Here is a 24,484-nt window from a genome sequence, read left to right as displayed (position 1 = left end):
CTAAGGGTTTTCAATCATCTCTTCAATTTATCACTCTATAATTATGGAATCTTAGTTACGCTTAAGATTTACTTGTGATGAACAAATTAGTGAAAGCGCTGAAAAAGATAACAGTAATGGCTGCAGAGTTCCGAATAAGTAAGTGTTCGAGGAAACGTTACATAGCAAGTACTTTTGATAAAATCACCTTTGCAATTATTAGCATGGAAAAAATTGTTGAGACGGCTTGAGAGTAAAACAAAAAGTATCTACGACCATTTTAACGTCAGAGCTTATCAAATATTTTAACGCAGTGAAATCTATCATTAATGATATGTAATACTTGCTAGGATTGAAATACAAAAAGATTACATAATTCAATTGCTTCCGAGTCACTGCTAAACAAATAATTTGAAGAAAAAAAAATAATATAAAAATGTATAAAACTATTAGATACCCCTCAGTTAGTTTGTGGATTTATATACATATTAAACGGCGGCAGGGAGCAAATTAATTTCCACAAAAAGAAATATATCATAAGCTACCAAGCATCTTTGATTGAAAACTGAACATTTAATATGAAACAAGCTTCAACAAATTTGTGCATTGCATCATCCCATACAAATTACGACAAAATTCATAATTTATTTCAAAAAGACTGCTTTGTTCTAATAATACGACGCATCGAAAGTTGTCAAGAGGAAACTTTTGTGATCCTCGTATGGTTTGCATACACAAACGCGAACTGAACATTATGTCTACTACCTTGGACAATCAGATCACCAAATTTTAGAACATAATAACTTTATTTCAGTACTTATCATTTATCTTTTGAACGTCATCCATCTGTATGCATTCACTAATAAATTAAAATTAAATTGTATTCAAAACAGTTATTATATAGAAATACAAGTGCATCAAACGAAGAGCAAACACATCTCTCCATCCCCTCTCTCTCTCTCTCTCTCTCTCTCTCTCTCTCTCTCTCACACACACACACACACCTATATTGTAGATTCAGTAACCGTTTTTCTTTCAACTTTCTAGATACAAGTTGTCCAGCAAAATTCCTATCATAGGATCACGTGATATATTATATAAACTTATATAAACTGCATTTCAAAGGGACAACAAAGGATATCCAAATAATGATATCGATGTATAATAATGTGTATGTGTGTGTGTGTGTGTCAGAGAGAGAGAGAGAGAGAAAGAGAGAGAGAGAGAGATTTGGATCTGTAACGTATCTTGAAATTTTTTTTCAGTCATATCGTGATATAGATGTATAATACAGCGATCACTGGATGGCTGGTATCAATGTCTAATACTGAGATCAAGGTATGCATGATATCAATGTATAACACTGAGATCAAGGTATGCATGATATCAATGTTTAATACTGAGATCAATGTATGCATGATATCGATGTATAATACTGAGATCACTGTATGCATGATGTCGATGCATACTAGTGAGATCACTGGAAGTGTGATAGGAATTATTGGTAGAAAATCAAGATTATTTCCAATTTAACTTAAAGACATTTAAATTGAATAATTGCAGTATAAACGTCGGTGCTGTTAACACTTTATTTCGCTTGATACATGAAAGAAAGCACATTATCTGATATGTTGGAATATTGCATGCGTTTCCTGACACCGTCAATTATCTTGCTCCTTTATTCTTTACATGAAATTCCACAACAACTTGAGGAACATTACTCTTAGGGTTTTAAAATAATATTATTATTTTTGAGTAGTTTTATAATCCTTGTGACTATTAGACTTTTTAACTTGGCATCATTTTAAATATTCTTGATTGTATTATCCGTGTGTCCGTGCTTCCGCAATTTTATCAGCAGTATTCGCGGTTGCACTGTTTGCCTTTTGGAACTAATTGGATCAGCCTCTGCCTTTTTTTTTTTTTTGTCAAGTCAGAAAAATACCGCCGATGTTCATCGATTATCCCAAATTTGTGTCAAGACAGAAAAATACCGCCGATTTTTATCGACTTTGTCCCAATTTTGTGGAAAACAAAAATATTGTGCAACTAGATAATGCGCGACCTACAACCTCTTTCCTGAATGTATATGGGCTAAATCACAAGTGAATTAAAAACATCAAAATATGGAAAATAAATTTAACTGAAAGTACTTTATAATCTTATTTTGAATTATTGAGTGATTTAGTTTGAAAGTACACAGTGATGTATAATTTTGTTATATGGTAGGTTCGTTCTTTTGATTAACAAAATTTAAAATGTCATTTTCTGATACACATCTGAGGTTAATTTATTTCACGGAAGCTCTGACTGATTTGGAACATATGTTCATTCAAGCGTGGGAACTTGAAAAGAGAGATCACTTCTTATACACTGGCTCCGACTTGGAAAAGGGTTAATTATCCAATGTAATGATACCCTTCAAAGACAATCAGGGAAACTTAACTGATTTGTTATCAAAGATTATATGGATTCCAATTATGATGCCAGAATAAACTCAGAGACATAAAATATGTCTGACTATCATGTATGTATGTATGTATGTATGTATGTATGTATGTATGTATGTATGCATGCATGCATGCATGCATCTGTCTGTCGTTCTGTCTGTCTGTCTATATGTATGTATGTATGTATGTATGTATGTATGTATGTATGTGAAGACCGATGCTAATTTAGACACCATACTATAGTAATTATACACCATAATTATACACCATAATAATAGTAATTATAGCTTTGGTGTCCTCTATTTTGGTGATGTTTAGTGTTAATACAGAAAATTGTAAACTTACGAGAAAAGGGGAAAAATAGACATGAATATACAGGTACAAAAAAGCAACATGTATAAATAACTGCCTACGAGTGAATCCATAGGAATGTCATTTAATACCAGTTTTCTCGGTGTGATATATCTAATAATGTGTTTAAAATGCCGTTCAAACCAACAAATCACACACTCAGAGCTCGTTCAATATTTAATAAACGCCATTTGGATCATGACTGCTCTGTAATGATACTGAGAGCGGACTGTGACCATACTATAGAATGGCCAGTATGAACATCACTCAATTCGATTTGATATTGGATTTAATTGCTTTGGCCTAGAACAATATAATGTATTTATCACTATTTTAAAACATATTTTGAATATATTTATAGGTTACTGCATTTGTATGGGAAAATATGAACGAGTTTTTTGGATGGAATACTGCACGACCTTGGGAATGCAGTATATCCTTCCGACAAAACGAGTTCATAGTTTCCCATACAAATGCAGTAACCTTTTTATTATATGCTCATTTTTTTAATTCTACCTAAGGCTTAATTATATAAACAAAATACACTACAAGAAACAACGTAAATGAATGTATGCCGTATTCCAAACTAAGTACAAAAGCGCATAGTCATCATTACGCAACATTATTAATGCGCACATAACTCCGCCCAGATAAATTTGAACTTAGTCGCTCGCTCGACATAACTTTCGAAAGAAAATGGCGTGTCTGGTTAAAATTGAAATTTGGAGTCATATTGTGAATGAAAGTGCATTGCAACAACTTTTCCATTTGATCTGGAATGAATAGATTTTGGTATTTTTTTTTTCGATTCTACGAAAGTTCGTGATTATGGACTGGATTTGTATGTGACAATTCCACATGAAAAAAATAGGATTGAAGAAGCTAGGGAAAAGCGTGTTGACATCTGCAAATGTGTTTCTGTTTCTGTCATTGAATGTTTGAAATCATAATGTGGGGAAAATATGAAGTCTTTTAATTGCAATTATCAAAAAGACGCTATGGAATTTAATGCTTATTTCATTTTGAGTGCAGTCAGGAGGATGTAATTGCACTTATCGAAATTAACAGTACAATTTCGAAATGTGTAACCAAGATTGAGAACCTACGACATGGCTCATGAAATTCGGATTCGCAGAACTAAGAAAGTACATTTTGAGGAAATTCAGTATGTAAAACTGTAAGTATAATTTTTGTGCCATTCTTATCACCAGCTAAAGAAGACAGTATATGACTTGTCACTTGTACGTTATTTGTAAGGAATTTTTGTTGCGTTTGTTGTATACTGTAGCTAGCCTAAATCCGAAACATTGTATCAACGTGGAATGTGCCAAAGCAGCTGGTATGTGGCAGTCCGTCCACGAAACGTCTGTTCTAGTTCGTTCAGAAATAAATTTAAACAACCACAACGTAAAGGGCCTATTACGCGAGTGTACATGATTTGTTTACAAATCAAAAGTGCTGGCGTCTGCATCCATTGTTTGTTTACAGTAGAAAGTAGTTCCTTTATGCACGTGAATGCTATATCAGTTAACGGGGGAAAAAATGAGCATATAATAAATCTGATTATTATATGCTCATTTGTTTCTCCGTTAACTTTTCATTGTCAGAATCGTTCAGTATTTTACGATACTGAACTCGCGCGCAACTTCACATTGAACTCATAAAGGAACTACTTTGTATTATAAGCGAACAATGGACGCAGATGACCAGCACTTTTGTAAACAAATTATGTACACTCACATAGTAGGCGGTTTACATTTTGGTTGATCACATTTGTTTCTGAATGAACTAAAGCAGATGTTTCGTGGACTGCCACTTACCAGTTGCTTTGCTACATTCCGCGTTAACTTTTTTGATACAGTGTTTTGGATTTAGGCGGGAGATGCCAGATTTCATACAATTGCTAGGTACCTACAAATAACATGCAATTGACAAGGCATAAATTGTATTCTTTTGCTGGTAATAAGAATGGCAAAAAAATATACTTAGTTTTACATCCTGAATTTCCTTTCTTAGTTCTGCAAATCCGAATTACATGAACCATGTCATGAGTTCTCAAGCTTGATTACAGATTTCGAAATTGTACTGTAATTTCAACTGCATTCCAAGTGCAATTACATCCTCCTGACTGCACTCAAAATGAACTAAACATTAAATTCGATAGCGTCTTTTTGATAACTGCAATTGAAAGACTTCATATTTTCCCCACATTATGATTTCAAATATTCATTGACAGAACAGAAACACACTTGCAGATGTCAACACGAGTTTCCCTCTCTCTTACAATCTGATGTATTTCATGTTCAATTTGCACAGATGAATCCAGTCCATAATCACGAAATTTCGTAGGATCGACATAAATACCAAAATCTATTCATTCCAGATCAAATGGAAAAGTTGTTGCAATACGCATACATTCACAATATGAATCTAAATTTCAATTTTACGTAGACGAAAACGCGATTTTCTTTCAAAAGTTATGTCTAGCGCACGGCTAACTTCACATTTATCTGGGCGGAGTTATGTGCGCAGTAATAATGTTGTTAATGATGAATATGCGCTTGTGTATTTAGTTTCGAATACGACATACATTCAGTTACTTTGTTTCTTGTAGTGTATTTTGTTTATATAATTAAGCCTTAGGTAGAATAAGAAAAATGAGCATGTAATAAAAAGGTTACTGCATTTGTATGGGAAAATATGAACTTGATTTTCGGATGGATATACTGCACTCCCAAGGTAGTGCAGTATTCTATCCGAAAAACTCGTTCATATTTTCCCATACAAATGCAATAGTTTAAAAATACAGTATGGTCTAGGTATGCTTTGACAAATTCTGAGGTGCAGAAAGAATTTCGACAACTTCATAGATGTCGTAATAGATAGACATTTCTTTTCCTACGTTAATGACCGATACATTTTATCGTGTGGTACCAAAAACAAGATGTTTAACGATCGATGCACCAATTAATTATAATACTTATATCAAAAGGTATGCCTCCATCAAATAATCACAGTATAGGTCTGATTAATAAATATTAGCTTTTTGTTATTTAATGAATTCTTTGTTGTAATGGTGCAAAAATTTTGAAGATGTTTTGTCGCAGCACATTATGCCGTGGTCAGAGTGACACGTAACAATTAATTATGATGTATGGGCTAGGTTCGCAATAAATTGCTGCCTGCGAAGATTGGGATATGCTCAGTTTGGGGGAGTAATTGGATTTCAATTAGGACCCACTATGATAACGGTCCGACAGAGATGGTAACGTAGGATCAAGTAGAGGAACATGACAAAGTTGTGACAAGCCCGAGACAAATTTTGGGAAATCTTGGGCCATATGAAAATATATATCATACCATCATATTTTACATAATAATTATTAACAAAGGCGGAAATGAGAGACTTACTATAGCTTCGATGGGTGTGTTAAATGTTTGGTGGTTAGAGAAAATTAATCCTGATTGGCTCGACGAAATTCTATGTTTTAAGAAATTTCCATGGCGAAATTAGCCAGTCCAAGTTTCTGTGGGAAACCAGAACTTAGCTCGAGAAATAACAAGCATTTTTCGTTAAATTGTGAAGGGACGTGAGTCTTGAAAGTAGAGGACACAAGAAAGATATACTCGGCTGCATAGAAAGAGCGAGTCTCCAAAAGGCACAAAGGTTTTGTCTTAATTGCATACGATATGCTCACAGATATACGTTTATAATTATGTGTTGAATTTATTCGTTTCGAATTCATGCAGCAAATTATCGGAAGCTAATATATGAATCTGTTCGAATCAATACGAATATTTTAGAATTACATCGTTTAGATGTAATAGGAATATTGTATCCTAAGAACTTCAAACATTACTGTGAAACGAACTATGAGAATTGATTTATGTTTTAAATTATATGTATCATGTATGCAAGGAAATGATTTTATTATGTCTATGTAAATGGATCGCTAATTAGCATGTAATTTAGATAAGACAAGACGTGAAGTTCGTTAATTCATTTATGTAATTAAGCTGTAAATTCGTTTCAAAGGAGAATCGATGGTGTTAGCGTTAGGAACGCAAGTCGACCGACATCATTTTAGCTGGAAAGTTACAGCCCACAGTGGGATGTAATAGTTTATATAAGAGGTCTAATTATGTCATGGTTCCAGTTTGGAATACGGTCAGCAGCTAGGAAAAATACAGCGATTTCCTGTTAATATGATTGTATATCAGTATCAGGTTGCGAACTGACCATATTAGCTTAGTTCTGTTGAATTTCAATAAGACAATATCTGACATGACAAGAAATATTGTTTGATTGTTCAATTCCAAGAGAAGATAAACCTGAGAAGTATTTAGGTTGGATATTATATGTAGTTGAAGAGGAAAAATAGTTCCATACCTGTGCTACACACTGGAAAGGAGTGCATACTACACCCAAGTTATGGCTGATTACCAGAAGAGGCTGAAGAGAGTAAGAGAAAGAAAATAAATACAGTTACGCTGACCTGTCACCAACAATAATTTGGAAAGGACCGGAAGCAACCAGGTTATGCAGAGATGCGGGCAATTTGAGTTCAAACATTCTATGATGAAAATTTGTTTTGTCGGTATATCAGGGAAACTATTTTTCAAATGACATGTTCACTCTTATTTTGTTTATATAGTTGATTAAATTGCTATAATTTACATACGGGGGCTCTTGCTGTTATATTCCATATCTCTGCTTCGATAAATGTTATTCCGTCCATTTTTTTTCATTTTTTTTTATTATTTACTCGATCGGGGCAATTTCACCATGGACGATCGTCTCCTCAATAACGATAACCAAAGCAACATCGAAGGTGTCGAATCGTATAATTTTACTCGCGCTCACATTTGTCTTAGACCACTTTGTTTTATATAAGTTAAATTTACACTTATATGTGTATAGTATTTCAAAATCTGTTACTCTTTACAATACATAGCATATGGATCTCCTTACAGCCAGCATAGTTTCCAATAGCTTATAAATTTGTCTATTGTAAGTTAATTGAATAACGAAATAATATAATAACATATTCATCACTTCAATAATTACTAACTTCCTATGTATGTTTGATAACTTAGTTATTACAGAATCATCATATATATATATATATATATATATATATATATATATATATATATATATATATATATATATATATATATATATATATATATATATATATATATATATATATATATATTCTTGCCATGCCTTTTATTTGAGAAATTGCAGTTGATGGAGCTAAATACATATAGAAAAGTACTGCTTTCATTTTACTTTAATGACAGTGGTTGGGATGGGGTGGGTGTATTCGATGTAAGTTCAGTAAATTTACACTGCAGCCATACAATGTCAGTTGATAAATAGCTTGGCAATAATATTCCAGTCAATGAATGGCCATTAATATCTGTTTATTCTAAGTAAACGTTCAGGTATTTATGATAATGACCTCTGGTTTTGCGTCGAAGTAAAACTACTGAACATATATTAATTGTAAATCAACATCAATTATGTTTGCTGGATTGTCATTTACTTTGTTGATAACGATATTTTGGAAATTGTTCCTGTTTTTTGAAAGGGAATTTGATCCAAGAACCTAGATTTCGCCATTATATTAATTGTTTGCTTTCTATGCGCCTTTCTTGTTTTTTATCTTTACTGTTCTCCTCCTCTTTCTTTTTCATGTACGTAGCCCCTTTAAATAAGTGTTTATTTCAAAATAAATTTTTCACAATCATTTGACAAATATATCTCATAATCTTTGTCAGCGTACATTTTTATAAACATTTGTGTCCTTAAAAATTTCAAGCATTGAAGAATAAGTACTTTAAACCGACTTGTCCTTCATAACCACAATGGAATTTTCGGTGTATATAATTCGATGGATGAAATCAACTTTCAGTGTAAAGATAGATACGTCCTCTAGTGATGAAGAATATCTATATTTTCCATTTTATTCGTATATCTGCCCGTTGAGCACTATACTTAAAGAAATTGATCAATTTTAAATCTGTTCAAGTGTGAGTATATCTGCGCGTGTGTAAGTGACTTGTGTATGACATAACCCAGTGGCGTCGCTAGAGGGGTGCGGGGGCGTGCGGACCGCACCAGGTGACACCATCTCAGAGGGGTGACACCAAAATGAAAAATTGCAAATTTTACAGAGCACACACTGCTCGGTCTAGTCGGATTTCATAAGCGGATAACTGATCATAGTTAAATACATGACTAGCAGGCACAGGGTGCCACCATACAGTCTGCAGAGCGTCTGGTGCTTATTTTTGTCATTTTTATACTGTGGACTTATTTTAAGAAGAAGAAATCCATGGTGGAAGTCTGGAGGGGTGACACTATGAGTTTACCGCACTGGGTGACACCATCCCTAGCGACGCCGCTGACATAACCTGTACAGAAATTGAGGACCACATGGCAGATGAGTCTTTCATTACCAAATATGCTATCTTTGTTAAATGATGATGATGATGATGATGATGATGATGATTATGATTAGATGATGATGATGATGATGATGATGATGATATTGATAATGATATGTTAAACGATTCCTCTTCTGATAACTTCGTTTTAATTCGTATGAAGTCATGATAATTTTTTTCTATATTTGGTCGACATAATGATTTTGTTTATATTAGACCAACATTATATTAGTGAGTAAACTTTCCGTGTAACTTTAAACTGCCGTTTGCTAGGATAACATTAAAAGGTATCTGTTGGTTCGGAGAGTAATAAATAAATTGTTTTCCTGCTTAAAGTCAAAAGCTGTAGTCATAAATACGATTCCAGACAAGGCATTCATCAATGTGTGCAACCAGGGAAGTGAGTACCTTAATTGGCGGCTATCTATCGAAAGAAATGCTTCCTATTGTTGGAACCTAGAAATTATCAATTTTTAAAATCGTTTAACTTTTCCACTTGGGCAATGACCAGACACACTGAACAAAATGGTCGCTTTGACATCCGCTTTAAACTCTTTCTATCCGGAACGATCTGACATGTATTTCCAGAACAATTTGACATCTGCTTTGAACTGTCGATCCTCAACGATTAGATAGTTAAGACATGTAATACATTATACAGAGAACAAAACAACCCTAGACACACACAAAAAAAAACGTTGGTCTCAAGCAATATTTTTTTCTATACAATATGTTTAAACATGAATTTTTCAAACTGTATGTAACTGAACTTACATGACCTGTTGCTATTCAAAATTATGTGGTACCTATAGAGTATCGTATACATGTTACCCTGAACTACTAACAGTATACTGAATCTGAATGTACAGGGACAGTTACAGCATAAATTTGCACCGGAAGAGAGAGCGCCAACTAAAACGTTAGTATTTGTTTTAAGAGCTATTCTGAAGCTACCCACATCACTGTCACTCAGGTGATTCCAGTCCACAATTGTTTTTACGAAAAAAAAATTTCTAAATTGTTCTATTCTACATTGTTCAACTATAAAACTTCTACTATTATTTGATACTAGTTTTCTTCAATGTTTATACTTTCAAAATTTGGAAAAGATTTGGCTTTAATCTGGCGTTTTTGTCTTAATGGTTTTACAAATATATTTGGTGATTGAGTCGGCACTAACCCCTCATCTACTTTATAGAAATGTGCCAAAAGAATAATACTACGCTTTGCCTTGGAGTTTTGGTAGACCCAGGTCAGTTAAAATTTTGGTGACGCATCCTGCTTCTCTGGTTTTGTAGTCACCAGATATAAATCTTGCTGCATGGTGTCGAACCTTCTCGATTTTATCAACATCCTTACTGTAGTATGGATCCTAGACAACACAACATTTTTGTCAAAACTCTTGTCTAAATATAGTAACAAAATTGCTTAAGTAGCGATTTTAACTTTCAGCACAATCATAATCATATTTGAAAGCGACGGAAAAATTGTGCTAGATGAGCGAAGATTGCAAACCGAAATTAAATAACAATCGAAATTTGCATGCAGCGTTTGTCACAGAGCTAGACCTCAAGCGTGCAAAGACCAGCCAGTGCACGTTTGAATGCGAAAATAAACAAACATCATTACTAATAAACTCACAATCAAAATCATTAGAATGCTTGTTTAACCATGTTACGGTCTGAGGTGTGTAAGATACGACAGTTCTTTAATGTTTCATAATGTTCACACCCCATCATTATTCATTGTATCAGTACGGCAAGCAATGTGTGAAAGAAAGTAACAATCTCTCCATTCTTGTATAAAAAGTTATTAATTTAAAACAAAAAAGCATAAATTTCAAGCATTATATGTAGGAGGTTAATTTGTGGAAGGTCACTGCCATAAAATTATTGTAAAATTTTGTAACTTAATGTTGTTATCAATGAAGATATGTTGCCTATCTCTAATCGCTTGGCATAGAATGGAGAAAACATCTATGCCAATCAAGAGTTTTAGCTTTAGAAAAATAAAAACATATAGGGGTCAGTATATATTGGGGCCCGGGATAGTCTATATGGTCACTGCCATCTCTCCTCTGTCCGCATGGCTTCAAGTTACGGGCTCGGCCAATGTCGGTATATGTGAGACAGCTTACCAGTAATTTCCCGTGGTTTTGTGACTCTTTCCGGGGATTTCCTCAGGTTCTTCCTCCACCAGCTATACTGGCCGCCACATCGGTCAACATATATATATATTTTTTATAAATCCAAGGCAGTTTGACAATGCATTTTGTACTTTCAGAGTTCTTCGAATTTCACTGTTAGGATATTTCCGAAGAAAATTTTAAGATCGACATTATTTTGCGAACATCCTTTTTGCACGTAATATCATCAAAATCAAATTCATTTTTGTTTCATTTGCCTTTATATTTTTCACGAAACAAAAACTCACTATTTTCTATTGTCCTCGGAGTTTTCTGAAAGTCAGTAGCTATTATCAACCAGTCTAACAATACATCAAGTCGTAAGTGTGTACACACACACACACACACACACACACACACACACACACACACATTATATGTGAGTGAGTGAGGGGTGTGTGTGGATGGGATTGTAGAAATAATAGTAAGTTTCCTACCTATTTTACACATAGTTCGTACTCGTTTTAAGTCAAATCCGACTGCAAACTGCACGCACCCAGATATGCGTTTGATAATTTTTTGCCTGATGATATATGTCGAGCATTCAACAATACACGTTTTCATTCCCTTGTACAAAAGCAGGATAAAGCGCATTGGACATTTTATTGCAATAAAACCAGATTAATTTTCCTTTATATGCGACAGTTGGATGTAAGTTTTTAATTTTCATAGTCGCTTATTTTGATGTAATCAGAAGGACCATGATATTATAAATTTAATTAAATAAAAAATGTATTGTGTTTAACGTTTATGCTTCTAAATGCCCCATCATCTTGCGGAAACGGTTATGTAATTCTTTAATTTTACATTCATTTTCTATCGTTTAATATTTGTAAAAAATGTTCTCTTGATTTAAATATGGCAAAATGAATACAAAAAGACATGTATTTATTACATTCTATTTTGCCTATATAAAGCGTAAATGGCCTGTTTATGTATACGAACCACTGTCTTACAGCACAGTTATTTCTCATTTTAAAAAAATAGTTTTCTATCAGCTTGATATTATATTATGTTAGAATGATAGTTGTATAGAAAGATAGATCAACAGGCAGACAGACAGAGATTGACACATTCATATAAATAGATAGAAAATCCAATCATTTAGTTTCTGGTCATACGTTTTATTCTGGTGATGAGACATCGTCATCTTTATTTTTTTTTATTCATAAGGATTTGATCTACACTGTTGAGCACTGTAAGTGACATAATTCTACACCATGGCTGTTATTGGGTTGAATACTGATCTGGTCATGCCTACGTTGGAGCTGGTAGATAACGACGACGAAGAATTTTTGGAAAGGGCATGACTGTTCTGGTTCTTGCCAAAGTATGAGAGATCTTGAAGATCACTGTCAATACCGTACCGGGAATGGGGCACGTTCACACTTTCAAATTTATCGAGAAATGTAAAGTCCTGCTGCAGCTGCTGTTGCTGTTGTTGTTGACAAGTGTTCAAAGGCCCAAGATTTATATAATTTCCAGTTTCCTTCTCAACGTCTTTGCAGATGGATGACCTTTTAGTACTTTGATAGGACGGATTGGGCATAACGCTCTGAGAAGAGGTATTGGGGAGGGAGTTTGAAAAGCGAGAAGAAGAGTTATTCTGATGTTGTAAAGAGACATTTCTGCAGACATTGAAGGCAGGGGTAGAATTAGTTTTGTAGTTGCTGCCGTAATCACTGCTTGAGTTCATGGCATCAGACGAGTCTGGGCGGGATTCTGTGGACGGCCGGAAACATTTGCTCCAGGAAAAGGAAGAGGCTGGAAGGGTTGTGCTGTGGTCATAAGAGAACTGATGATGTCCTGTGTCGGTTACTGGGAGCAAATGAGCTCCTGTTGTGGGCATGTACTGGTCCAGTTCTTGATAATCAAACTGGTCCACCATGTTGACAACATCTCCACCAAAGTTAAGGTTCATCCGACTATAGTCTGCGGGATATGCTTGAAAGTAAGCTGGAAAAGACATACAAGTTTACATATTTGTTGCAAAGAAATAATTTTGAAACTTATACGTATTCTTTATTCATATGCCTTTAATCCCTTTTAGTCGCAGGACCTACTTAAAGACGCCAACTTATAACGTGTCATGAGGTTATTAAAACGTATAGTCATCTCGTATCAAATGAAATAATATCGCTGTTATGATATTCATTAAATATTCAAGAAAGAAAAAAGAAAACTGCATATACCATGCAAAAACGTATTCTGTGGTAAATTAAAGAAACTATCACTTGCTAAAGTGTGTTCTGTTTACGTAAAAAAAAATCCAACATTTATTTAATGTTTATATTTGATAAATCAGAAGAAAAAAATTGCGTAAACAGTGCAATACACCTTGCATTCAAAATGCATAGGACATGTGGATCATTCGCTTCCTTTCCGTTCAAAAATCGTCTACTCCCAAGTAGCCGATTAGAAGCACTGACACAATCAACAAGATGACAAGGAAAACTTGGGAGTAAGCAAATGGCGAGTAGAGGATATGGAAATGAGCATACAAAATTATACATAGCTGCACAGCACTCGTGCAACAAGGACTATGGACTGTCGTTGATTGTTCCGTTTCCTTGGGATTCAGAGCAACTCATGCAACGCTTATGTCGTAAGTACTGACCAATCAAACTTTTAATCGATTCCACGAGCAATGTTTGCCAGGTATACATTATCAAACATATATTCTTATATTACCTGGAGGTGCCATACGTCCTCTGGGTCCTTCGCTCAAGCAATTTTGCATATTCATAAGGTTTTGCTGATCAGGAGACGTTGGTGGAGTCGGCGATCCATGAGCGCTATCCTTAGTGGAACGATCGCTGCTGTCATCACTGATTTGGGAGGGTGAGTCCTCGTGAAGTGCTTCGAACATCACTCCCGCGGGAAGAGTATTTGGGTTGTCAGTGGTGTTGTTTGCATTTTTGAGTGGCTTTCTGCGTCTTGGTTGATATTTGTAGTCAGGGTAGTCCTTCTTGTGCTGAAGACGCAGTCTTTCTGCTTCTTCAACGAATGGCTTTTTCTCATCCTCTTTCAAAACTCTAAAACACAGAAGAAAGCAATGTTTTGTAAGATACCTTAATATATATATATATATATATATATATATATATATATATATATATATATATATATATATATATATATATATATATATATATATATATATATATATATATATATATATATTATGTGACAGTGATTTCTTCCCCAGAGCGAAATTCCTTTGTGTTTTCCTTTAAGTGTATATTTATCCTTTTGATTTCGGTAAGTCGTTTTTGATAAACGAGTTTGATTCGATTTTTGTTGTCATTGTTGGATAGTGCATGTCTAAAGTCACAAATGAAGTTAAAACCTAAGTTTGCTGCGTTTGGGTGGGAAACTGGTACCTTCCATAATTTTAGTAAGTGTTTCATCTGTCTGCAATACATAGTCCAATGTTACTGGCATCTCGTGTCCCTTTTTCTTTCTCTTCTCTATAAAAATCGTTAAGAGATTTTATGTATCAGAAACATTGTCTATTTTAGCTCGTCTAATTTTGTTGAACACGTTACCAGACAAATTGCAAGGATGGCGTTGCTAGAAAAATTGCTAGGATGATGTTGCTAGAAAATTGCAAGGACGGCGTTGCCAGACAAATTGCAGCGAAATTGTCTTTCATTTGTTTGAGTTAATGTAGCAAATCAGCGATGCACGAGGTCGACTAGAAATTTGCATAACGTCAGTACTCATTTGAATTAATATCTTCGCTCCTTATCTATAGACTTTTCAGTTGGAAGTTGATCAATGAATTTTGAAAACCATCGTCTTTGCCGGGAAAATATAGGGCCAGCTTTTTTATGAGACACCTGTCAGTAACACAAGAACGCTTCGTTCATGGTCATGTAGACGTTTTGAAATTTGGTTCATATTAATGAAATGTGCACAATGTTTAACTTGCGATTTTGCTGAGACACAGTGTCCTGCCACACTCCTCTTGATGCAAACTTTTGCCAATGTTCATACACACACAGATATATGTATGTATGTATGTATGTATGTATGTATGTATATATATATATATATATATATATATATATATATATATATATATATATATATATATATATATATATATATATATATATATATATATATATATATATATATATATTCTGTGCATAATGAACATTTTAGTACTTCCCACTTTTTTTTATCTCATTCATATATATGTCAAACCATTTGAATATAAAGGATGTATTAAAACTTTCCCCGGCCCAGTTTATTGTCCTTGGGGGTTTGTCCTGCCTCTGTTGAATAATGGAAGCAGTTGTTTAGCTCCAATTTTGAACACAATGCATCTTGACCCAACACATTAAAATCAATCACACTTGGCATGGTCTATAATTTGGAAAACCTCCCATGTTCTCTATAACCGTCATATTTACAGTAAATCTTCAAAGATGTAATGCTTGTTTTAAAAAAATCCACATGAACCTTCTACTAGCTCTTTCCATGGTATGTGAATCCTTAAAGTGCTAATTTAGAATCGAGGGGTCATAATCATTTCTTGTCATGCGCACGAGCACGATTTCATAAGGTCGGGAGAATAAAAATATGAACCAAAAAGTCACCAACATATCATTATCTTTAGTGTACTATCCCCTAAATATATAGCACAGAAGGAGCTCAATGACGCGTGGACTTTCATTTGTACTCGTAATTGTTAAGCACGCTAAGACTCATTCGATATCACGGAGCTTGGGATAGAGAACTGAACGGATACGGGTGGTTCAAGTTTGCTCAAGAGGAAATCTCAAGTAACACAATACGATCAGTGATTTAGCAGGATTACATATATATACCCATTGCTGTGTGTAAATCTGTGATTGGCACGAAACGTATACACCTTTATCAAGTTTTCAGAATATATGTTAAAACACTATGTTCTACCTCCATCTATGCATTGTGCCTGTCATATATGGGTATCTAAAACAAGCAATAAGCAAGGAAAGAAACATATCGTTCGACGATGAAAGTTACTTATTACAATAATTTCGTCAAATCTTCAATCATTTTAAACTGAACTATCATTCTTTTCACTGTCTATTGCTGAATGCTATAACAAAATGAAAATGCCAAGAGTTAATCCCCTTTCCAAAGAACCCCAAATATATGTAGCAAACCTTGTTAAAGCAACGCTGCGTGGACTCAAAGTTTCTGAGTGGTAGTTATAATTTTGTAATGATAAAATCCTGAGAATATTTCGATAATAAATTGTTATTGAACATTTTCCTACTTAAAGAAGTAAAGTGGTGGTTAAAATGCACTCATTTTACGAAGCAGCAAATACAGTAGCGAATTCAACCGTATCAAATTCACTCATAGGTCTGAATAGCTAACTAACCACGCTGAGATATCGAGTTTTACCCTGTAACAACGTAGCGTAAATTTTGCTTAACTACTGGAGAGAGATTGTAACGGTAAATGAGTGGAAAATAATTAGTCAGCCTTTAATTGGCAGATATACTGTTATTGAAATTTTCTTATTTCACGCATGAAAGAAACAAATGCAAGATTCATAAATATTCATTTAGATCCATTTTTATATGTGGTTTTGAAAACTGAGACCATCAATTCATGGCTTGCTTGTTTGAATACGATTAAGATTTTAGAGCTAACGGCTATGTAGGACTTCATCAAAGGCCATACAGTGTTCCAAAGGTTATTGAGTGCTCATCCGAGAAAGGAGAATTTTGTTTCTAATTGTATTTGTTATAATGCTATGTGTCCAAGAACGTCAATAACGTGATAATGACCAATTTAAAGTATGGTCAAACAGTGTTCAAGTACTCTCGAAATATTTGTTGATCATTTTATTTCGGTATTGTAGACACAATTAGCCTAACTTAGCAAACTGGTGTTGCCTCCCGGTGTGGAATCTGTAGGTTAATGTTTAGGTTTTCAAATTCGTTGTAGAATAATTTAAAATTTTATTACTGCAAATTTTACCTGCCAATATTCTACATTATTTTGTACTTAAGTAACGAAAGTACAAGACTATAAATATCTGTAGCCTTAAAAATGAACCAGGCTGGAAGAACCTTTGACTCCATGATTTTTACTCGACCAGATGAAACCGTAAATATGACAATTATTCGGCTCAGGTACAGGCATTTATGCTGATTATCGCATTGCTTGGATGCAGAAAAGTAGATGGTCGTTGGAGAAATGAGATTAACAGAATTGACCAAAAGTATTGGCGTCTGATAGTGACAAGGCCCCAAAAAATTATATTTGGGAGAATGTAGGATTTTTATATCGGGCATAATGCACCTGGTTGATCAATTTTCTCAGATTAACAGGTTTAAAAAAATATGCTTTACAGAAAATGGCGCCCAGGTCTTATGGTAAAAGCATTATAAAGACAAAGTATCATTAAAAATTGTCTGCTAATAAGTAAAAGAATATATGATTTTGATTTACAATGAATTGTGTGTAATCTGGAAACAGTAGTAAAACACAGGTTTCTTAAATTCTGTAGCAGGCAAAGTGATCCAGTGTATATGATGACTTCATAAAGCAATTCCGAGTAATAATGGGATGTTACATCGTAAATCGCTCCCAAACGTAAATTGCTCTCATTGTAGCATTTTTCCTTGGAACTCCACCACAAAACGCTTTCTGCAATGAAAGGTACATTTGCTCCGGAAAACACTTGAAAATATTATCAGTCATGATATATGCAAATAATGTCCATTTACTTTATAAATACAATCGCATACCTTTATAACGATTGATACTTATCAAAATTAATTAGATTTCTCTTGGTGTTAAACCCCGTGACACAATTGCTTATTAGAAGCAACTTTTTTCCTCGAAAGCGTCATCTTATCGCACACTCCCATCGTATTATCGTTATAGTAACATTGCATCATCATAGTATGTATATTTAATTTGCGTTGTTTGTTATATTGCAATTCGTCATTTCTGCCCACTGAATCATTCCACCGGATAATTTACTATTCATACTTGATGCAGACGACTCGATGATACTTAAGACTATGCGATCTCCACGTGACAAATGGTAAGTAGTTCAGTGTACTTTATACGTTGCTCGAAAAGACTTGTACTTTTATTGTTTTGCTTGTGTTTGCTGTACTTTTGAAACTATGCATACATTTTTTTAACAAAATGCATTTTGTTTCAATCCCAGTATGTTTTTACACGGCCTGGGGTGGGATTGGCGCTAGTTGGTGATAAAAATGTCCAGATCAGATTATCAGATAATGATTCCTGTAAGTGATAGGTATATCATAAAATTTGTTTGTTTTACTCATGGAACCCTTTATCTTTACAGACAGGGTATATGAGAAAAAAAATGTTTTTGAGGATGGGAGCCTCAAATGCCTCCAGACGAAGTTTCACATGTGGAGAAGTGCATAACGTCATCATGAACAGCAACAACAACAACAACAACAATAATAATAATAATAATAATAATAATAATAATAAAGACGGCAACGTTAATGATTGAGCAACAAAATATCTCTGAACTGAATGAAATAAATCGTTGTGTTGCCTTAAAATCTCCGTGTTTTCTACAATTCATATTTGCTTATTAGTAGGCCTTATGGTCAAAGTGTTTTTAATTTCATCTGAAATTGATAATTGTTCTTTGTAAATTATAGTTCTTTCTCCAATTAACTTTCACATTCGTTTAAAAAAAAATAATTTAACTACGTTTGTGAAAAAAACAAAAAGTAATTCCTTAATAAATGTACAAACACAGTACTAGTTAAATCTCTTAGCCGTTGCAATGTTGTAAAGTTGCAAGTATATACTGGCATAATTTACCGTTAATCTGTAAAATGTTTGTAGAACAGAAAAACAAAGTATATATTTTCGAAAATAAAAATGTATCAGTCAATGTATTCTAATTTACACATTGCCCCTCCCCTTTTTATTTTCTCTTTTCGCAGTACAAACAGAAATTTAAAAAAAAAAAAAGAAAATTGGGGGGGGGGTCTCAACACTAGCTGGGTGATGCAATACGAATCGGTTTGCTTTCGCGCCCATATTAATATCAAGGAAATACGTGCATCTACCAATGTAGGCTTTTCAATCAATAAGAAATGTGAATATTTACATGCCTTTTATGGTTCTTTTCTCTGATGGCACACATACATATCAAACCGTGGTGTAATTGCAACACCAATAATGGGACAGCCTTCCTTCTATGATAGACGGTAACAGATGTTCTCTGTCACACGGAATATTATATTCAATAAACATCTTATTTTGTGAGCATCCTAATGGATGAATGTATACTTATATGTTCACATGTAAAACACATGTCACAAGTTGGCATCGGAATGGGAACGTCTGTCTGAGATGTGTTCAAATAAATCATTTCATCATCCGGCCAGTTTACCCGACGATAATGTACGGATTTGTGTGGCTGACGTTTTGTAAGAATCATTTTGCTGTTGTATTATAGATGAAGTATGCTATAAATAAGAATTAATAGAGATTACTTTTTACAATGTTAAATAGAGACAATATATTATTGTTAATCGTATATTTCCCGAATCTTCTTTTTAAAAAAACAAAAGGATACTGTATTTAGTTATAATACCTTGCATATTTAAACTTTAGGTAAATATTTGTATTTCTCTTTCTTGTATCTTCAAACTAGTTCCTGTGTGTTTCGTTTATATTTTTGTCTAATTCAGAGAGAGAGAGAGAGAGAGAGAGAGAGAGAGAGAGCGAGAGAGAGAGAGAGAGCTCCGTGGTTACTTTCCGAATCACTCATTGTTTTCTATGAAGTCAACAAGCCTGAGTTCATATATATATATATATATATATATATATATATATATATATATATATATATATATATATATATATATAAATAACATGAGTGAATCTCTTTCTCTACCCTACCACCAACGCACCTCTTCTCGTGCATTTCAAAGGTCTGAGCTCAACGCCCTCCACATGTAACATGATAACAACCACTTGAGAGTTCAACACTCGCATACTTTATACTTGTCGTCAGCCTCATTTATAAAGGACCCCCGCATTCCACAAATGTAAGCATTCTGTAAACATTTTAAGAACTCTAGAAAATGGTTGTACACAGCATGCCTCACGCCTGGAAAAGCTAAACATGTCAATCTAGAAAATGGATGTACACAGTATACCACACGCCTGGAAAAGCTAAATTTCTGAAATGATTATTCAGATTTTAAATTAAAAGTGCAAAATTGTATGTCACAGCTTTTGCACACACACACACACACACATACAGAAATATATATATAAATATGGGTGTGTGTGTGTGTATGTGTGTTTCGGTGTGTGCGTGCGTGTGTGTCTGTGGGTGTGTTTGGATTTTAACTTAGCAGTTTTAGTCTTATCGCTACGATGTCTAGACTTGGGGCATCATGCTGCAGACATGTAGGATCATGTCCCACCCAGTCACATTATCTTAACACCATGTTGACCAGTTCTAACACTAACTTTTTTTTCTGAGCGTCAAGTGAAGCATATGCTAGTACCATTTTTATAAGTCTTTGGTGTGGTTCGGCCGGGATTCGATGCTCCGATCTCCGACATCTGAGGCGGACGCTATAACCACCTAGGCCACCGGAGCAATATATATATATATATATATATATATATATATATATATATATATATATATATATATATATATATATATATATATTTCACACTGAAAGCTCGCAATTAATATATTTCGTGTCACAAACTAATCAAGCATTAAAGGAAATCAATAATGTTTCGCGGTCCTCCGTTTTCAAAATGTTGGGTAATGCTTTATTTTGTAATTTCAACTAAAAGGAACAGCTACACATGCCGTATGTGCCATCATACAGACAAACCTATATGCACTGTATGTACGGACTAATGCGTACTTGCACATTCTGAAAGCTGATAAAAGGACATGAATTGCTAATGAATATAAAAGTTTTACTCTTATAAATATGCACACAAGGCATAGGTTTCATTTGATACAGCTGGATACAGATTAGGACTGAAGAAATTACATTTCTTGAACACGTAAAACGCTTTGATTACAAGTTATAGCGACCTAAATCTGTACTAACCCTCAAACATGTTGCACAAATACACTGAAAGTATACCTATCTCATTCTGCATTAAATACAAATACACTGCAAGTATACCTATCTCATTCTGCATTAAATACAAATGCACTGCAAGTATACCTATCTCATTCTGCACTAAATACAAATACACTGCAAGTATACCTGTCTCATTCTGCATTAAATACAAATACACTGCAAGTATACCTATCTCATTATGCATTAAATACAAATACACTGCAAGTATACCTATCTCATTCTGCATTAAATACAAATACACTGCAAGTATACCTATCTCATTCTGCATTAAATACACTGAACTGAGTGCAAATCTCTTTCTTGCCCAAGTGTTTGCAGAGATATTTGAATACTATTCCTAAATAAATTGAACTATTCAACGGGGGGGGGGGCAGGATTTTTTAAAATAGATTTCCAACTGTTTTTAAATTTAAGGTCAAAGCTTACAGAAATGACCAGAATACAAAAATGTAAATGGTATTTATACTTAGATCTTTAGATGTTTACATATTTTGCAAGTTCTCTATGTTATCAAATTTGTAAAAAGAAACAACACCCCTACAAGTTATTTCATAAAACAACCGGACCACAAGCTTTAAATTAGTGCAGTTGTCAGTTAGATGACTGCTTCATTACAAAATCGGTGATTAAACAACCTTACAGGAGATTAATGAAGAAACGGGAGTCAGCTGTTGATGATTTTTATTTGTTAGAATACTGAAACTTATCTATAATTTGTGATGACCATAAAATGAACCTACCGCCAAAGTTTTCCCAGAGTTTTGCTAAGTTCTGCGTTGTGAAGATCCGGGTACTGGCCTGCAAACTTCCTTCTAGCTGCCTGAGCCCAAACCATGAAAGCATTCATGGGTCTTTTGATGTAAGGCTTTCTTTTTTCACCTCCAGCCCCTCTCTGTGGGTTGGGAACAAGGCTCCAGTCATACCCCTTAAGTACGTGTGCAACGACATCCTGAATTTGCTGTGAAAATCTATCATCTCCGTTTTCTTTGCCCTCCTTTTTCTCTTGCTCAGTAGAGTGCAGAGCTCCGTGGTTACTTTCCGAATCACTCATTGTTTTCTATGAAGTCAACAAGCCTGTTTTCCGATCAAAAAGCACACTTTCAATCAGTGTACAAAGTTATTACAGATTTCGGGTCATGTACCTCCTGGCAGTGTGAATGGTTGTGTTGAATAAGATGCATTTGTGCAATACTTAAATTAGTTCAGCGGGTAGGCGTGTTATGATCCTTGATTGATAGTTAGGCTCCACCTACTTATTGGCATATTCTCTCTTCTGTGCATTTGAAACAGCCTATCGGGAGTGGATTAGTATTTCTTACGTCATTCATGCTAGAACTTCTTCGAGCGAATTTGCATCCTATAATTAAGTAGGTTGCCACTTCAACCACTTACAGTTTTGCTCTCGTCACCTTATTTACGGAAGATAGTAGTACACGAAGAATAACAAACGTCAAGCAAAGTACATGCTATCTAAATTTTGTCCCAAATGACTCCTTGAAAATATGTGAACCTATAGAAAATAGTTCGTGGGAACAGCAGACTATGGGGTTATTTGCTTTCTTTTTCCTTTTTCTTTTTCTCCTATTGTATGCTGAAGAGGCATGGACGACAAATTATATTTCTGCTGAGCGAAAATCTCCAGCTAGGATCTGAAAGTTGTCTTAAATTTATGAAATCTTGAAAATAAACTTATCAAATGACCGATTTGTTATTTATGCCAATATGCCCATATAAAAATTTTCATATATGTAACAGTTGTAATAACACCCATAATGTTAGAAATGATGCCACAGCGTCATTTAAAGGAAAAGCATAATGACCGAGATCCCCGAATGTATTTCGAAGTCCCTTTCTACTAGACTATTTCGAGTTTGGTTAAATAAAATCAGTAATTTTCGTCATGCAATAAATATAATGTTGCATCTGTGCTCATTTCAAATGAAATTATTGAAATTCGTCTAATAATTTTCAAACTTTTGTTTGTTGATAAATGTTATTTGTATTATCTATTAATCCTAAGTTCTTACTTTTATTCGTGCATTAGAACTATCATACTATTTTTAAAAATATACAGATTTAAAACTATATATTCGTAAAAAAGACAGTTTTTCATTTTATCTACAATGAAATCTGAGTTACAATAAAAACTGTATAAGATTAAGTCACCACTAAACAAGTTCCAGTTCTAAACAACTTTACATGAAAATTTGAAATATTATAGTAAAAAAACCAAATGCTTTTTTATAATTGACACAGAAGAAAATGCAGTGGTCTAAATAGATTATTTCACAATATTTTGTAATCAAAACTAGTTCTTAAAGAAAAACTAGTAGCCATTGTCAGATAAAATGAGCTGCCGTCGTCAGAGAAAATGAACTGCCGTCATCAGAGAGAATGAGTAGACATCATCAGAGAAACTGAATAGACATTATTAGAGAAAGTAGACATCATCAGAGAAAATGACTAGTCACCAGAGAAAATGAGTTGCCAATATTAAAGAAAATGAGAAGCCATCATCAGAGAAATTTACTAGCCATCATCAGAGAAAATGACTAGTCACCAGAGAAAATGAATAGCCATTATTAAAGAAAATGAGAAGCCATCATCAGAGAAATTTACTAGCCATCATCAGAGAAAATGTGTAGCCATGATTAGAAAATTTGTGTAGCCCTTAGTGAAAATGTGTAGCCATCATTAGAAAAAACGTTCTGCCCTTAGTGAAAATGTGTAGCCATTAACAAAGAATGTTGGATACCACTTATGAAATCATATGATCTTGTCATAAATTTCAGTCAACGTCATACACTGCAATGTTTGTAGCATATACTATTTTCAAAAAGATGTGTGTGTGTTTGTGTGTGTGTTGTGTGAGTCTGTGTGTGTCTGTGTGTCATGAGTAAAATGCAAATCCTTTAATTGCG

General features: G+C 34.1%; 1 protein-coding gene across 1 annotated transcript; it reads right to left on the bottom strand.

The window, feature by feature from the left end:
- Positions 1-12,524: 12,524 nt before the first annotated feature.
- Positions 12,525-22,742, bottom strand: LOC149802668 (transcription factor Sox-10-like). The gene is made up of 3 exons (XM_089952037.1): positions 22,304-22,742; positions 14,113-14,456; positions 12,525-13,377 (listed from the first exon to the last, which is right to left on the bottom strand). Exons 1-3 carry the CDS (start codon positions 22,612-22,614, stop codon positions 12,635-12,637), a joined length of 1,398 nt encoding a protein of 465 aa, XP_089808163.1. The 5' UTR covers positions 22,615-22,742; the 3' UTR covers positions 12,525-12,634.
- Between the last annotated feature and the right edge of the window lie 1,742 nt (positions 22,743-24,484).

Source organism: Sinohyriopsis cumingii, chromosome 3 (assembly GCF_028554795.1).
Source record: "Sinohyriopsis cumingii isolate HCF-2022 chromosome 3, ASM2855479v2, whole genome shotgun sequence".
NCBI classification, from domain to species: domain Eukaryota; kingdom Metazoa; phylum Mollusca; class Bivalvia; order Unionida; family Unionidae; genus Sinohyriopsis; species Sinohyriopsis cumingii.
Note: the sequence above shows the minus strand (reverse complement) of the source record. Positions and strands in the feature narration are given on the sequence as shown.

Excerpts from the sequence above, each read along its gene's own strand:
- LOC149802668 (XM_089952037.1), bottom strand. The coding sequence starts at position 22,614 with ATGAGTGATTCGGAAAGTAACCACGGAGCTCTGCACTCTACTGAGCAA. Across the intron at positions 14,457-22,303 it reads ACTCTGGGAAAACTTTGGCG|AGTTTTGAAAGAGGATGAGA; the intron begins GTAGGTTCATTT and ends TCTGTGTTTTAG. Across the intron at positions 13,378-14,112 it reads AGGACGTATGGCACCTCCAG|CTTACTTTCAAGCATATCCC; the intron begins GTAATATAAGAA and ends TGTCTTTTCCAG.